We start from the raw sequence: 16,350 nt of genomic DNA, 5'->3' as shown, positions 1-16,350 counted from the left end.
AGAAAAGTCTTCTAGTCGCGAATTAATTTTATTATGAACTATGATTTACTCATTTAGTAAGATTGTATAAGAATTGGAAAAAATTTGATGGTTTTCACAACTTGTGGTTTTTATGTTTATAAAAAAAAAAAGCTTCGACACCATAAACGTCCGTAATGTAAGAAAGTCAGATTTGTGGGGCAAATCATTTTCTTTGAGAAGTGTTTAAGACAACAACAAATTATTGTAGAGTCGGATGAAAGAAATAATGGCCGGAATGTTGCATAGGGATGGTAAGAAGGAGGAGGACGAGGAAAATGTTGGACGTAAATGCGCCTAAGCTCACGTGGTAGACTCGCGCGGGTACGTCATCAAAACTATGTCAGCTTAAATAAATAATAACGATATGTGTCGGATCCTCCAAAAATAGTGCGTTTTTGAAGGATTCGACAAGCAACTTAGCATCAAAGTATGTTCAATAGCACAGTTTCTACAACATCCTTTAGTTAGTAAGTCATTCTTTAGTTAAGGTTTTAGATGAAAACTGAACAAGAGATCTTTATATTCTGCTTATGTGAAATTTGTTAGTAAAGAAAATTCATGCACTTAAGGGGCGATTTAGTTTAGGTCATAGGTGGATAAAAGCAGGGCTTTCTTACAATGCAGGCCAATGGAATTTGAGGTCGTGCACTTAATCCTTTCCGGGAAACAGTTGGTCGTTGTTAGAATTAATTGAGTTGTTAACTATGACACTTTGGGGATTTTTCAGTTAGTTACAATTGGTTCTTGCTATAGAATGTATTCGCACATAAATTTTGAAGTATCGAATGAGAACATCCCCAGTTTCTTTTCCAAATTTCTTGCAATTCTTTTTTCTATCAATTATGATTCATTACATATTGCTAAGTATTTTTAAGGGCATAACTGGGGCATATTTGCCGTAGTTACCTCCTCATCACATATTTTACTATATACTAGTTTCTCTGTTTGTGCTTTGCACGAATCATATAAGCGTTAAATATTATGAAATGTGTACTTCAAATAACATATTTTCAACTGCATATATGATTGTCAGATATTCCAATTTTATCCAATACAGAATAATTTTCTTATAAAAATAATATAATTTTTAAGGGCATAAAAATTGATCAATATAATCGAATCAACATTGAAGTAAATTTCAAAGATAATTATTGGAGGAAGATTGTTCAACATCAAATTTCCTTCAAGTCCTTCATCTACTATAACTATTCGTCCTAGTTCTGAAAACTAAAATTAAAACAATGGAGTATTTGGCTAAGAAAAATAAATTTGGATTGAAAAATTATTTCGGAGAGCCAAACAAATAACTACCATTTACAGAGCACTCGCGGTCCTAAGAATCATATTCGATATATTTTTAACATAACTAAGTACCTGAATAGAAATACTAAAATTAAATAAAAATATAATAATATGAAGAAATAAACTTAAACAAAAAATATTGTTTTTCTTGTAATGTTTAATGTCGTAGTTCTCTTCACTTACAAACTTTGTTTTCATAAAGTTATTCTTGAACGTTTGTTTGTTTAACTATGAATTTTTAATTGATTGAATTGATTTGAATAGGTTAATAAACTTGACAAATTAATTCTGTAAATAACAATATACCTTTGCTACAAATCCTTTAATTGTGAGGTGAAATAAGCATCCTTTGTAATGCAGAGGTTTCCTAGTAATTAATACTCCCACCTTCCTGCTGGCTTTCTCACCTTTAAAATAGAGCATGGTCAATTGAAATCAATACGACACCATAATAATAACCTATTTGGCCAAGCTTATTTTTTCCCAAAAGTACTTATTTTTTTCAATAAGTGCTTATTTTCAAAAAGTATGGTGTTTGGCCAAGCTTTTTGGAGAAAATAAGTGCTTCTAGGGAGTAGTAGAAGCATTTTTTCAGAAGCTAAAAAAAAGCTTTTGCCCAAAATCACTTTTGAGAAAAATACACTTAGAAGCACTTTTAAAAAGCTTGGTCAAACGCTCATCTCTTTTCGAAATAAAGGTTTTGGTTTTGAAGTCAAACATCTTTATAAAGTTCAAAAAATAAGCTATGACACACACACGCTAGAGATCGTCTCAAGGCACGTGAGAAAAAAGATTTAGGCCACAAGCTTAGAATCAATGATGGAAGCACAATTTTCACTAAAGAGTTCAAACTATGAAAAGTAAATATCCGAAAATTACAGTTTAAAAAGTGGAACGAACGGCGAAGGGCAACTAGAACCTGAAAAAATATTCATAAGAATCTCTTAATACCAAGCATAATCGAAGTTAACCCCTATTATGGAGATTATTAGCACAAGTAAGAATTACCCGGATCAAGTTAGACGTGGATGAAAGCAAACCAACTCTTCGGACAACTTTTAAAATTATGATGGAAGTCTTGATCCTCTTAAGAAGTTAAGATTACTACTATCTCAAGTTGCTTCATATTTAAAAATTTATCTCAAATACAAATATACATGTGCACGCAGGTGTCTTTTGTTTTTTGTGTTAGACTCTGAGTTGGACTATCAATTGAAATTTGAAGTCTATTACATTACGAATCCAAAAGGTCCCATTTTTAGTTTTTTCAACATCCTAAACATTAGACAAAATCTTAAATAATAACAATTTTATTCAATATAGAATTGGTTCATTAAAGAGATAATTTAGTTTTCGAATGGCATAAAAGTCGTTCAATATTTGAAGGCTATTTTGATCAACCAACATTTATATTCATGCTTTTAAAATAATACTAGTTTCTATTGACGTGCGTTGCCACATCATCTATCAGCTTGTGTAATTTATTTGAAATTTATTAAGCGAGGAAAAAACCAAGAAGGAGGTTATAAAAAAATGTTATCTTGCCAAATTAAACTCGATATTACCTTAAGCTTGTTACCAAATCAATCTTTACATCCCGCCCGAAAATAAGACAATCCTAACGTGTATTACATAGTTAAAATTGAAGTGAAAGTCCTTAACATAAGGTATATCCAACATCAATTACTAATTTTATCAAGTAAAAATGTCGAATCTGTAAGCACGCGTATTACAAGTATATTGTTTTGAATTATAAAGTAGAAAGTAAAGCAACAAAAAACACAATTTTTCAATAATAAAATTAAATTTTCTGAGTTATGCAGTGCCAGTAAAATTGTCGACAAACTTTTTCTAACCTGTTGATGTTATATGTACATGAATGCACAACTAAAGAATATAAAAAGTCTACCTCCTGGAATTTGTTAATCACTAGATCAACCACAGTTAATTATCAATTCAAAAATCAACATATTCGAAATTTTTAGATTTATAATCAGATGGAAAGAATTCCTTCATAGAAACGTCGCGACACCTGATATTTTGAACTTCGAATCAAGTCACAATAGGTTGTTCCTCAAGTGGATTCAAATTAAGCTCCAAAGATCGAATAGTTAGAATGTCACAAACTCAAGTAAGCAAGAATTATGCTATACGTAATTGAGGTTCACTTGTTTATTGCCAAATAATTTTCAATTGAAGTAATTGGTGCACCACACGTCTCCTTTAAGTTAAAAAGCACAGCAGGCATTTTTTTTTTTGTGGTAACTACACGAGGCATTTGTGACTTAGTTGAAGTAGGGATAGCAAAAGTTAATTAATACCGTTTTTTGTTTGACCGGATTGTTCAAGTTAAACCAGATTAGGCTAAGTATTTATATAAATATATAATTGCAGGACAAAGGCCCGCTGACGTGGCACTCTCTATTTATTTATTTTTCTCATTTTTTCATTAAAAAAACTTAATATTTAGGAGCCCAAAAGACGCTATTAAAACCAACCATCGCATCGAATCACGTCGCTCACTTGGAAAACCAATCCCACCCCTCGTCAGGTAAACCAAAAGCCAAGCCTCATTGTCTACAAGCTTCCCTTTGATCCAGTCAATTATATCATCCGTCTCCGCTTCAAATTTAATTTGTTCGTTCACAAGGAAGATTTGAGGGACGGGTAATTCCTTTCTCCTCCAATTCGATGTGTGTGATCGTTTCTATATGTGCAGTATGCCCTTTCTGTCAGAACCAGGTCTCTCTCAGCCTAGATTTCAGCCCTACAATACTCGATAATCTTTTTCTTCCTCTTTTCCCACTTTCTTGATAATTTCCATAATTGAATCAAAATTTATTTAGCCTTATAATTAGCAATCACATACGTAACATGCATATCCATCTTATTCACGAGACACGAGTTGAGTAATTGGATAGTCGTTTGATAAACCTGTTTACTGACTAATCAATGGCTTCACATAGACTGGTCTGTTTTTCTTTTTCGTCTTGCTTTTCTTTGGGTCCAATTGCTGGTGCTAACAGAGAGGTCAGAGGAGATTCAGAGAAGAACAATAATATTCTAACCCCAATTCTTAGACTTGGTGGTTTATTTATCCGGACAGGATTCATGCAATTGAGAAACAAATGACTGTTGAATGGACCAAAGTAGAGGAAATGAAAGGGGAAGAAGACTTGAAAATTTGACCAACAAGTTCAATTGTAGAATAGTCAGAATTACACCCCTACCTCCTCTAAGTGTAGGATTGTAAATACTCCCGCCAGATCAAAAAGAGTGTCCACTTAGCCTTTATGCAGGGGATATGATTTAAACAAATCAATACATGATCCATTTTTAAGAAACAACAATGAAGTAGTAGTAGTTTGTTATGTTACAAAATAGACCAAAAAAAGAAATTAACACTTAAGATGCTAGCTTATTAATTTTTAGATTACATAATATTGTTACATAAAATATGAAAGAATGGAGTATATGTGATATCTGAAACCACATGAGAGGTTTATGAGATAATTTCATGATGAAAGGGCAACATATAATTAGTAGTATTGACTATATAATGCAAGTGCGAGGAGATAATATCAATAGCAGATAAAGGCCAAAGTTATGAATCCTTCATCAAAAAATTAAGATAGGTTCCTAAGGTATTTACTGGTCTAAGTTTATGAAGTTCCCTGTAGAGCCACACAGCTGTTCCGTAATTCATGCAAAAACCTTCACACATTCAATTGCAATGGTACACAAGGCAGCGAGGAAATCTTCAGAGGAGGAGACATCAAACGTCCGTGAAAAACTCCAGCATAAAGAAGCTTCACGTTTGATTACTTTCTTCTTTTTTCCTTCGTTTATTTTTGAGACTTGAGATTTTTCTTGTTGCTATATAATTGGTTGAAAATCTGTGGAAATCTTACTTAGTTTTGCTGTGTGCAACTAACGAAAATCATTTTTTTGTATTTTGGTATTTTTTCTTTTGAAAGTTGTGTTTATCTTGCCAATCTTGTTTTTTTTTTTTCCCATGTGTGGCCAGAGGACATATGTATTTTTGGTTATCGCGACTTCATACTTTTAATAATTTATATATCTGAGCAATTGCATGTAATAGAGTATGCATTTACCAATATTTTTCACGATCGTGAATTGTGGGATAATATATGGTACATAGAATATAAATGAAAAGAAATGGAATCTCTTTATGACAAATACTATTGAAAATATTGTCGTTATCAGTAAAGTATAACACCAAGTTTTGGCATGGTCATTGGTCAATGACATATTCTTATACAATTTGCTTTCTTTCTTATTTATTCCTTAATAGAAAAAGATTAGTATGTAAATTTGATGAGGTTTAATAAGACCGCGCGAAGCGCGGGCTGCTTTACTTGTTTCTTATAAAAGTCAAAGACAGAATTATAGTTGGAGATGGATGATGATCAATTTTTTGCCAGCTTCAAAGTATTAAATATTCATTTAGTATTTAAAATATTGATGGAGATTACAACTTTATCCAACATAGAATGTGACTTGATAGAATTTTTAGAGGGTATAGAAGTCGTTCACTATTTAAAGGATATTTTGTTCAACCAACATTTATATTCATGCTTTTACAATAATGTAGAAGATAGATAGATTAGAAAGACCTAGGTTTCGACGTGTGTGCTTTAAAAAAAAAAAGTTGAGGATAATTTAGTCTTTTCATAGCTTAATGAAACATGGCTTCAAACCTATGGGTTCATCTTCTTCTCTTCATTAGCTAATCCATCCCTCAATACCTCTTGCTATCATAAATTCCCAATTGCTGGAAACCAGTAGAGGAAAGTGTGAAACGTTATATAAACTGAACATATAAGAGTTCGAAGAGGAAATGGGGGATCCCTTTTCTATGTGATTGATTTCCTTGAGCCGAGAGACTGAAACACGATGAACGAAGCTTATGGAGTTTTTATTTCAATTTTAGGTTTTACTTGATTCTGATGAAACATCGAAATTGCCTGGTTGCTTTTCTGTAATTGCACATTCTTTTATAACTATATGCTTTGTTGATATAATGAAATTATGGATCTATCTCTGATTCTGAGGAGGCTTGCACTGATTTTCAATTATGACCGGTTATCAAGAAATAAAAAACACCCAAGAGCTTACTTGTCAACATGGATATGTGCCTTTTAACTACTAATAAAAGAACAACTAAAGTGAACTACTTCTTTTTCTGGTTTCCAACACTAGAATAGTTGTTGGGTTAACTAATATATCCATGGTTTGTATATATTACACCACATTGTACTATAATAGTCCATTTAACCAATCATGCAGAGTTTTGGAAGACTTCCGATTTGCAATGTGTTTAAGGCATGTGTCTGGAAGCATTTTTAAGTAGGACTAATGAAGAGCATTTTTTTTTATTTTTTATGTCAGAATATTGGCCATATTTTCTATGCCTTTTTGAGTAATTAGATATGTTATATTAAAGCTCTAGATGACCTTCTCAGCACTTCCTTTTTGCTGGTTCTATATATATATAAATGCTACACTTTACCCATCAAATAAAAGTTTACAGCTTTTGATGACTATTTTGTATTTGAGTTATTCTCTTAAGGAAAGAATGGATGATTTCCTGAAAGGCGAAGTTCAGCAGACGATAGCTTATGTTTGGCTAAGTTTAATGTATTTGAGAAAAGAGAGAGACATAAGATGCTTTGAAGGTAGAAAACATAAGTTCAACATCTAATATATCCTGCGCTATTTTTGTACTCTATCACTACAAAAAAATGGGTAATTTACGGAGGTTGAAATTTGCAATTTGTGGGGGTTTTAGCCTGCGCTCATTGTTTAAGAGGCTAAAACCCCTGCGAATTGCAACTTTCAACCTCCACAAATTACCCTTTTTTTGTAGTATCTTGGTGTGAATCATTGAATATAAGTAACATAGAGTGAATTGGTATGCCTTTGGTCTTTTGTCCCATACTGAACATTTTAGTTGAACAACACTGCTAAAATATTTGGTCTCTGTCTGATTAGTATATAGGAAAACACATTGACTTGCTTACTTGGAAACAAAAGCCTGACATGTACAAACTTTTTCATTGCACATGAAGAGTTGGTGTTTCACAACTGACAGAAAATCACTAGTATGATTACCAGGCAAAAAAAGTGATGTAGTGTGTGCTGAAACCTGCCAATGATGGCGTTCTTGTATCTCTGGTATGAATTGTTTCATCATGAAATGAATGATTTAATACTTATAACTGACACTCCAACTGTCATCCTCTATTATTGAATGGCTGCTCTAAAGCACCCCTCTCAAACAGAAAATGAAATTTCTAAATTTATTAGGTTGGGCCCGTGTTGGCAGGGGCTATTGCCGCCTAGCCTGAAGGAAAAGACAGTCACTTCTCTTTTGTAGCTTTGGAGTGAGTTTTCAATTCCACTATTTATCTTTATATCAGAGAAAACGTTTCTTATGCTGCTCATATTTATGATCATAAAGAGACAACTGACTCATATAATATTGCCGGATCATCTAATTTTGGACTCCTACGACGTGGATCCAGTATTATTTCTGAAGTCGACAGTAGAGGATTCTTGGACTCAGATGCGAACACACATTTGCTCGCTGAAAAGGAAAAACTTCAGGAGCAAAACGTCGCCTCAGTATCAAAAGCATCTTGCTCAGAGAAGGCTTCTTCATTGCATGAGCAGCTGACTGGGAAATTTTCAATTTCCTATGGATGCAGCTTAACTCAGACTATCTTCAATGGTAAGGAAAACTTCAATGCCATTCAGTCTTTTTTTTTTTTTTTTACTATATAAAAAGAATTAACTTCAAATGAATAGCTATTATGCCTGAAAATATATTGAGAAGTCAGAGCTTAGTATTTAGAAATCACAAGTGCTAATAAGTGATATGTAAAGATTAACTTGTCCTTTATGTTTGTTGTTTTTGTTGGATCGCTGCCCCTATGTAGACCAAAAAACACTGTTATAGCAATGACAATTGTGGATTGTGTATATCCAAGTCGACAACTTTATCATTCAAATAGAAATACTGCAAACATCATTATGTGCTTTCTGCATGAGATCTTTTTAGTTTTATCTTTCGCTTGGAGAGGAAAAGAATTGGTCGAATTTCTTGATAGTAGTTTTTAAGATGCAAATTTATTTCTCTTTTTGTCTGGCTTAGGTGTCAATGTCATGGATAGAGTTGGACTATTTTCTTCCCTGGTCAATTGAGATTTTGTGCAGGAACCGAATCAATAAAACAAATAATAATGGATATCTATATTTTGGCTTGTAAGTCTAAGTGGAACTACTGATTACCTATCAATAAATAATAAGATTGTTCTAGCGGCTCCTATGTCTTACAGGATTTTTGCGAGTTTCCATAAACAAAGGAAAAAAAAAAAAATCAAAAAGCGTAGAAGCGCCTCTGGTGAACTTTCTGCTATTACAGTCATGACTTTTGAGCATTTTGGATTTCTTAAGGGATGGAGTCAATCTTCTGCTCTTTGCATCTAAGGACTTCTTAAGAATGGGCCTTTAGTTATAAAAACCATGAAGGATTGATGGGAACTTACTCAGTGACCCGGTATATAGGAGCACATCATAAGAAAGTACGATTCTCATCAAGCGGCATCTAAGTCATGAAGCATTTGGCTATTTAGGTCCATTACTGAGCGACAATTGTACCAGTGATGCTTGTTTTTTATGATTCCGACAACTTGGAAGCATGCTCACTGCTGCATAGCAGTTTTACAAAGCTAAAGAAGATGTAATGTATAAAAACAGTTTTCAATGTTCTTATGCTATTTCCCATACTTTATTATGATATTATAGTTGCTCTATTTAGTATTTGCAACTCCTTTAGGATTTCAATGATGCAATATATACGAAAATGCATTTGGTAGTTGCACCATAGGAATCTAGAGATGCATCACAATTCAAATTGTTTGGCCCGTCTATATCTGCTGATTTGATAATAACTTACATGGATCAATTCCCCGTATCTGCAATTTAATTTTAAACAAAGGTTGACCAAGAATTACAGTTCCAACTTCCATAATATTGGCACGGGCCATCACTCCCTAGTACTGGTACAGAATTTCCTCAGTTAAAATAAGAGTAAAGATTAGTTTTGAACATATTCCAGACGGCAGCATTTGATAGTTATACAACTATTCCACAATCTCACCTGACTTTCAACAAATTATTTCACTCTTGTCGCCAGTATTCAGATCCTAGAAAGGGGTCGATACCCGACAGTGGCAGAGCCAAGATTTTCGCCTAGGGATTCAAATATATGAAGTAGATACGAAAGAAGCCAAGGGGATTCAACATTTACTATATATACATAAAAAATATTTTTCACCTCACATATATATAGTGTAATTTTTTGCCGAGAGGGTTCATCTTTGGTGGCTACCTAGCTCCGCCCCTGATGGCGGGATCTTGGAGGGACAAGGCCAGAGGGAGGGCAAGTACCAACAGTGGCTCGAGAGTTGATAGTATCTCAGAGAGCGCATTCAAAAAAATTGATTAATAAATAATTCAAAGTTTGTATAAAATACAATTCCTTGTATCAAACAATTAGGCGGGGTGTTTCTTCTTCTGTTTATGGTCATTATCAATATCTTTTGCCTTTCTCTTCGTCCCACCTTTCCCTGCTCGGTTCGGTGCCTGCAATCAAAGAAGATGTTTTCTATCAAATATCCAATAATTTTTCATAGAACAGCAAAATCTAAAGCCGCCAGCGTTCCTCATGCTCATGCACAAGTCCACAGCTTCATAGCGATGTTGGTTTCTCAAGATACCAAAACTAAAATAACACAATTATCTAGGATCAAAATTCTTATAGCTGTGGTAAAAGAAGCTATGATCTTTTGATAAAGTAAAAGATTATATACTCATTTCCTTCAGTAACCTGATATCGTGTTTCAGATCTATTTTTCTTTTTTCTCTTTTTTGATCATGTGGAACATAGTAACTTCAGGGAATATATGGTTTCTTCACCTTGAAATACCTTCATGACTACAACAGCGATAGAAGTATATGATGACCAAATGAAGTTCAATTTCTAGTGGTACATAGATAACACGGGAATGTAAAATCACCAATGCATACAGATAGTGCAAGTAGAGGTTGGGGAGGTATACCTCAGCTGAAAATGTTTTAAGAGGGTCTCTGCTTCTTTTGAACCTTCCTTTCGATCCTTTGCCGCGAGATGGATTCGTATTGCCCATTGCAGCTCTGGCCAGCTTCACAATCTTGCTAGCTTCTTGTGTTGTTGGATCCAATAGGTAGTCAGGTACATCACGTAGATGTGGGGCAGGTGCCTTCTTGCTTAACATCTTATCATGCTTCAAAAGATCTGTCCAGAACATTTGAAATACAATGAGTACTGTGATTGTGTTAAACTCAAAAGTATATCCCACAAACTACAGCTAAAGTACCTAAGTCTTTTGGATTATCTTGAAAATGAGCCTTCAACCTGATCAAGAAAAGCGGAAAAAGTGCTTCAGTTGATACAAATGTCAAGTCAAGCCCAAGAAAATACAAACATGGAGAAATCAAAAACCAGCAATAAGAGGCTTGTGAAGTGACAGAGAAGGTGAAGAATAATAATAAACAAAAAAACCATGTGAAAGCAAACTATTAATCCACAAAATATAAGTCTATTAGACACACCTATACAACCAATAAACAGTTGACAAATATTTTAACTTCTTCCCATAAGTATAGTATAGTTTACTGCAGCTTCCACCTATTATGAGTCATTCAAATCATTTGATAAAGTATGAGTCATTCAAATCTTGAAATTCCTTGCAAAAAATCTGAGTAAATTTTCAGCAGATATGCATCATACAATCAAGAGTCACCTTAATGTGATGAAGAATTGAGATACGGAGGTCCTCATCAAAAAATAATGGGATGAGGACAAAAATAACACCTATTTTGGATGGAAACATGACAATCATTCTTGGACAGAAAACACAGTAATTAAGCAAGAGTATCTGAGCAATATTTTCTGTAGTAGTCAGAAACAATCCCAATAAACAAAGAACATCTCTGTGACCAAAAAAAGAACAGGAAAAAAAGAGTAGCTTACTTTTGAGAATTAAGAATTTCATTCCTCAGATCCTGCGCCCGTGATTCTCTTACAGCAATTTTTGTAACACTCCTTGCAACATCCTATATAAAAGATGGAAGTCAAGTTATCTAGACTTCCAAAACAAAGAAATTGGCAGGAGTGCACAAGTATACAATTCAAAGTCAACTGTTTTTCTTTACTTCCTTTTGTCCTGGCGATGTGGGGAAAGGTGATGGCTTGCAGTAATAACCAACTTCTTAAAAATTTTCAGTAGTCACATGAGTTAATTTTACTTGCATGGATCTCCTGTATAGTCGTATGCTTGTGCATCAAGAGGTTGACAAAATATGGACTTATTAATAATCTGTTGATTTACATGATGCATCTGGGCTGCACTTATCTAAAGGACATCAACACAACAACTCCAATTCGTTTATGCTTTAACTAATGAGGTTCACTTTTTAAATGCTCTATAAAACTGAATGTAACATCACAATATTTGTCTGTTTCTTTTCACAAAAAGCGTACTCAAGATAGTTAAAGCAAGAAGCATCATATAACTCTTAAGACACTCCCTTGATAACCTCAGCTTCACAAAGCTCACCGCAACTGTAGACTAGGTGACACACTCCTAACTCTGCTAGGCTCCAAATTTTACTGTTGAACGCCATTGAACTGCGTTTAAATACAAATATAATTGATGAAACTTTTACCTCAGCTCGGTAACGCAAAGACTCCACTGCATTTTTACTCAGCAATGGGAATGGGGCAATAAACTGTGACACCTTGTCTTCATTTTCCCCCAGTAAAGATTTAATCTCTTCAAATATTTCTGTCTCTTCAGCAGAAACCTGTAGCAGAACAAAGACGTGGTCACAAACGCGGGAAAAACATAGTTTTCTACTATATTCCTCAGAAGAGAATTCAAAGAAAAGAATAATAAGTAATGTTAGAGAAAATGTATAAAACCAATTCCCCCGTCATCAATTCTACAAACTCATGCCTCTCTCTCCAATGAAAAGTAAATTCAGAGAGTAGACAAAAAAGAACTTCAAAGGGGAGCCTTGGAGCAACGGTAAGGTTGTCTCCGTGTGACCTACAAAGCCGTGGAAGCAGCCACTAATGCTTGCACTAGGTTAGGCTGTCTACATCACACCCCTTGGGGTGAAGCACTTCCCCGGACTTTACTAATGTGGGATGCTTTATCCGGAAGATGATAAAAAAAAAAAAAAAAAACAAACCCTATAATTGTAAACCGGGCTATCTTTCAAGTGTGCGACTAAATTCTTCAATGGTACGTAGTCAAATATTAGAAACCTGTGACTCGATTGGTGAAATAGTATCTCTCCCCCGGTTTGTGCACCGGGCTGCCCTTTTTAGATGAAATAAGAACTTCGGGTAATTTGTTAATGCCAAGAGCTAAATTCTATGAATCAGTAGTTCAACACTTAAAAACCAGACAACATTAAGACACATAATCTATAGTCCGATATTGAGAAGTTGTCAAATAAAATATATGCTAGAAATCACATTGTACATCAATGATCTCAGATATGTCTTAAGGTACTCACAAGAGAAACAGATGCTCCAGTATTATATGCTCTTCCAGTACGTCCAATTCGATGTACATAGCCTGCAGCAGTTTGAGGCATCTCATAATTTATCACCTATTCAAAATAAGCCACAAGAGAATATGGATTATTAGGTCTATTAAAAAAGCTGAACTTGCATTGGGAGTATATCCTCTATCGCTAAACGGGAAAGAAACAGAACATAAGCTGCCAAACAGAGGACAAGATTCCAAAAAGAACACTAGCAACTTACAGTATGCACATTTTTGAAGTCTATCCCTCTGACCACGCCAAACTCTGCATCCAATTTATGCTTTCGGTGTTTTTTCGATTTTTTCCGCTCACCGCCATTTTGATCATCAACCTGTTCCTTTCCTTCTGATTGACTTTCATCAGTCGCAATCAAGTAATCAAATAGCCCAGCATTGAATTCCTGATTAAAAATAGAATAATGAGATTACTGAAAATTTGTTGAACAACAACAAAAACCATACAAAGGGTGTGCATTTCTTGGCATTCCACATTTATATGACAGACCTCAAGGATGTGTAGACGAGAACTCTGAGGCAGCTCAGCATTTAGCACTGCAGACTTGATCCCAAACTGCAAAACATAACCCGGATTTCAAAAATAGTATCACAAACCAACAAAAAGCATTCCCCCGCATGGCTGCGCCATCCACATATACTGGGAGGTATAATAGAACAAACTTCAACAATTCCTAAAAGAGGGGCTTTTAGAAAGAAAAAAATAATAATAACTATAATACTAATAATAAGAGAGGAAAAACGAAGATTCAAGCAGTAAAGATGTTTTGGTGCTTACTAAAAGAGGTACCAGAAGATAAATATGATATTTTACTTAGTAGTTTCTACAGCATTCATAAATTGATAACACGTCTTATGATAATTAGTGACATCATGTACATGAATATACCTGCTCAAAGAATAGTTTGAGTCTAAAACTCATGTCAATTGAATTTGTAAATATCAGCACTTTTTTCTGAACCAACTCTAGCTTCAAGAGGGCAAGGATATGAACAAGCTTATCACGAGCAGCACAAGAAATCTGAACAAACAGTAGAGTTGGTCATCAGAGACATTAAGCTATAAAAGAAAACAATAACATTGAACACCAACAAGACGCAGTTGTTGAGGCGTATTGTTATTGTTGTAATAAGACGTCTAGAACAAAATAAAATCCTGTTAAGGGCAAATACACTGCCTACTGGAAGTTAGTGTCAAAATATGGCACTTATCCACCACAAGAGATTGAAAAGTGTGCGACAACTGAACATGTATGATGATTTACCATTTTATATGCATCCTAAATCCATGCCTTAGCACAGAAGATGCAGCTTCTTAATCAAGTATTACAGAAGCCAAAAGTATGGGGATCACACTATCGAATTTGAACATATCTAATAGATGATAAAGTACCAAGAAGGAACCAAAATCTTAATGTTAAACTGTTGAAGAAAGGACAGACTACTAAATCAGGTAACTCTATTGAAGGCATATACTTACATAAAATTGCTGAACATTTTTTGGGACAATGTCATCCTTTGTGTCGCCCACCTCAGGCAAAGTTAAGATGTAGGGATTATGTAAAATAAGCTTCTTCAGCTTTTCAACATCAGAACTGCAACATTAACATGATTAAGTAAGTTCATATCGAAACCTTGAGATGGGGGACAAAGATGGAAAGTGAGATGGTAAAAACCAAGAAGAAAAGAGAAGTCAAGAACTTTGTCATGGAGAAAACCAACATATGCAACAGTAGAAGAATCAGCAAGAATTTGCATAACATATTTGTGCTAGTATAGTAAGGTGAGCATACCTTGAGGTTGCAGACATCAAAAGGCACTGGCAACCTTTTGGTTTATGAGATGTAAGAGCTTTCAGATCATCTTCATATCCATACGACAAAAGAAGATCTGCCTGATACAGAAACATAATTATCAACCTCCTGTCAGTTCAAACAAATACAGACAAGGGGTGGTTACACTTAAAAGACTTATGCTTTATTTATCGCGAGACATCCAACCTTCACAGCCGAACTTTTGAGATTTTGAACAATGCGACTCATTATATATCTAATGACATCAGCAAAAAGTCTTGCAACTAGAAGAATTTCTGAGGAACAAACTTTATGTAAACTAACCCACCTCATCGAGAATGAGATAGGAGAGAGAATCTTGAACAGCTTTTGGTTGAATAATTCCATTAGACAAGCATGTCTTTATACAAGCAGGAGTAGATATAACAATTTCCGGAGGCCCCGCCAAGGTAGTTCTCTGAAACCAAAAGTTCATAAATTTACCACCTCCGCACCATTTTGCGTACACATAAATATCAAAAACTAATAATCAGCAAATAATTGTGAATAAAAGAACCAACCAGTTCAGAAACAGACATGGAGCTTGTCAATTGGACAAGCCTCAATTGCACCCGACATAGTTCAATCAGCGAATTAGCCTCCGAACAAACCTGGACAATAAACACAAATAAAATATACAGACAAACTGAAGAAAAAAAAGAAAAAAAAAATTCAGCTCCCGTTTGGCCATAGATTTTCAAAAAAAGTTTGTAAACGTTGTTTATCAGTTTTTGAATATTTATCTTTAAGAAATTTCAAGTTCCAAAAACGGGCCAGATTAGTTTTTGGGTGAAATTTCACTTCTACTCAGAAAACATCAAATTTTCTCCAAGGTGTCCAGACACAACTTCTAAGTTCCAAAAACTCATTTCAAGTTTCAACTAAATCTATGGCCAAACGCTAGCTTAAAATTTCCCAAAATAAAAGCAGCAAGTTTCCACCTGTTGACACAATTCCCTTGTGGGAACAAGAATCAATGCAGTGGGAGCAAGTTTCTTCGTTGAAGTTGACTGAGTAAAGAGCTTCTGAAGTAAAGGAAGGAGATACGCAAAGGTCTTTCCAGAACCAGTCTTAGCTCGAGCAACCACATCTTGGCCTCCCTAAAGATCAAAAGACCCAATTAAAATCAGTACAAATGCCGCATATTTCCCATATAGGCATATATCAAATCTCATCACTACTCTTATTGGAAAGTTCTTTTTTCCCATCCACACAAGTACTCTTCTGCAGATTCTTATTTCAAATTTTTGGTTCAAACAAACTTCATTCAATCCCCAAAGAATTATCTTTAAAATTCAATGCCAACCAGTCAGCTTAAACCAAAACTGTAGCTTTAATGAAAATTTGCACTGCCTAACCAGTTAAAAATTTACAAAAATAATATTTTGCCCTGCCCCATATAAATCTTCCCCTGTCCTGCACCACTTTGATATTCCTACAAATGTGAAGAGAATGAAACTTACGAGGATAAGAGGAATAGCAACACGCTGAATAGGG

The 16,350-nt window shown here is 34.6% G+C and overlaps 1 protein-coding gene and 2 long non-coding RNA genes across 3 annotated transcripts in view; 1 reads left to right on the top strand and 2 right to left on the bottom strand.

Annotated features, from left to right (window-relative positions):
- Positions 1-1,049: 1,049 nt before the first annotated feature.
- LOC132048149 (uncharacterized) lies at positions 1,050-2,517 on the bottom strand. Its single transcript, XR_009412916.1, has 3 exons — positions 2,332-2,517; positions 2,203-2,242; positions 1,050-1,730 (listed from the first exon to the last, which is right to left on the bottom strand). It is a non-coding gene; the product is annotated as an uncharacterized LOC132048149 (long non-coding RNA).
- A 4,184-nt stretch (positions 2,518-6,701) lies between these two features.
- On the top strand, positions 6,702-9,526 carry LOC132042195 (uncharacterized). The gene is made up of 3 exons (XR_009411385.1): positions 6,702-7,730; positions 7,872-8,077; positions 8,685-9,526. It is a non-coding gene; the product is annotated as an uncharacterized LOC132042195 (long non-coding RNA).
- A 298-nt stretch (positions 9,527-9,824) lies between these two features.
- LOC132047684 (DEAD-box ATP-dependent RNA helicase 16) overlaps positions 9,825-16,350 on the bottom strand; it is a 7,324-nt gene continuing 798 nt past the window's right edge. Inside the window, exons 2-16 of the mRNA XM_059438692.1 lie at positions 16,317-16,350; positions 15,795-15,953; positions 15,375-15,464; positions 15,143-15,271; positions 14,815-14,915; positions 14,502-14,616; positions 13,912-14,043; positions 13,513-13,578; positions 13,229-13,408; positions 12,976-13,071; positions 12,118-12,255; positions 11,423-11,505; positions 10,767-10,804; positions 10,470-10,684; positions 9,825-9,993 (exon numbers count right to left, since the gene is read on the bottom strand). Of these exons, the coding sequence (XP_059294675.1) occupies positions 9,904-9,993; positions 10,470-10,684; positions 10,767-10,804; positions 11,423-11,505; positions 12,118-12,255; positions 12,976-13,071; positions 13,229-13,408; positions 13,513-13,578; positions 13,912-14,043; positions 14,502-14,616; positions 14,815-14,915; positions 15,143-15,271; positions 15,375-15,464; positions 15,795-15,953; positions 16,317-16,350 (1,666 nt within the window). The 3' untranslated portion in view covers positions 9,825-9,903. The remainder of the gene's footprint in view (positions 9,994-10,469; positions 10,685-10,766; positions 10,805-11,422; positions 11,506-12,117; positions 12,256-12,975; positions 13,072-13,228; positions 13,409-13,512; positions 13,579-13,911; positions 14,044-14,501; positions 14,617-14,814; positions 14,916-15,142; positions 15,272-15,374; positions 15,465-15,794; positions 15,954-16,316) is intronic.

This window comes from Lycium ferocissimum, chromosome 2 (assembly GCF_029784015.1).
Source record: "Lycium ferocissimum isolate CSIRO_LF1 chromosome 2, AGI_CSIRO_Lferr_CH_V1, whole genome shotgun sequence".
Classification (NCBI taxonomy): Eukaryota; Viridiplantae; Streptophyta; class Magnoliopsida; order Solanales; family Solanaceae; genus Lycium; species Lycium ferocissimum.
This window is presented reverse-complemented; position numbering and strand designations above follow the sequence as displayed.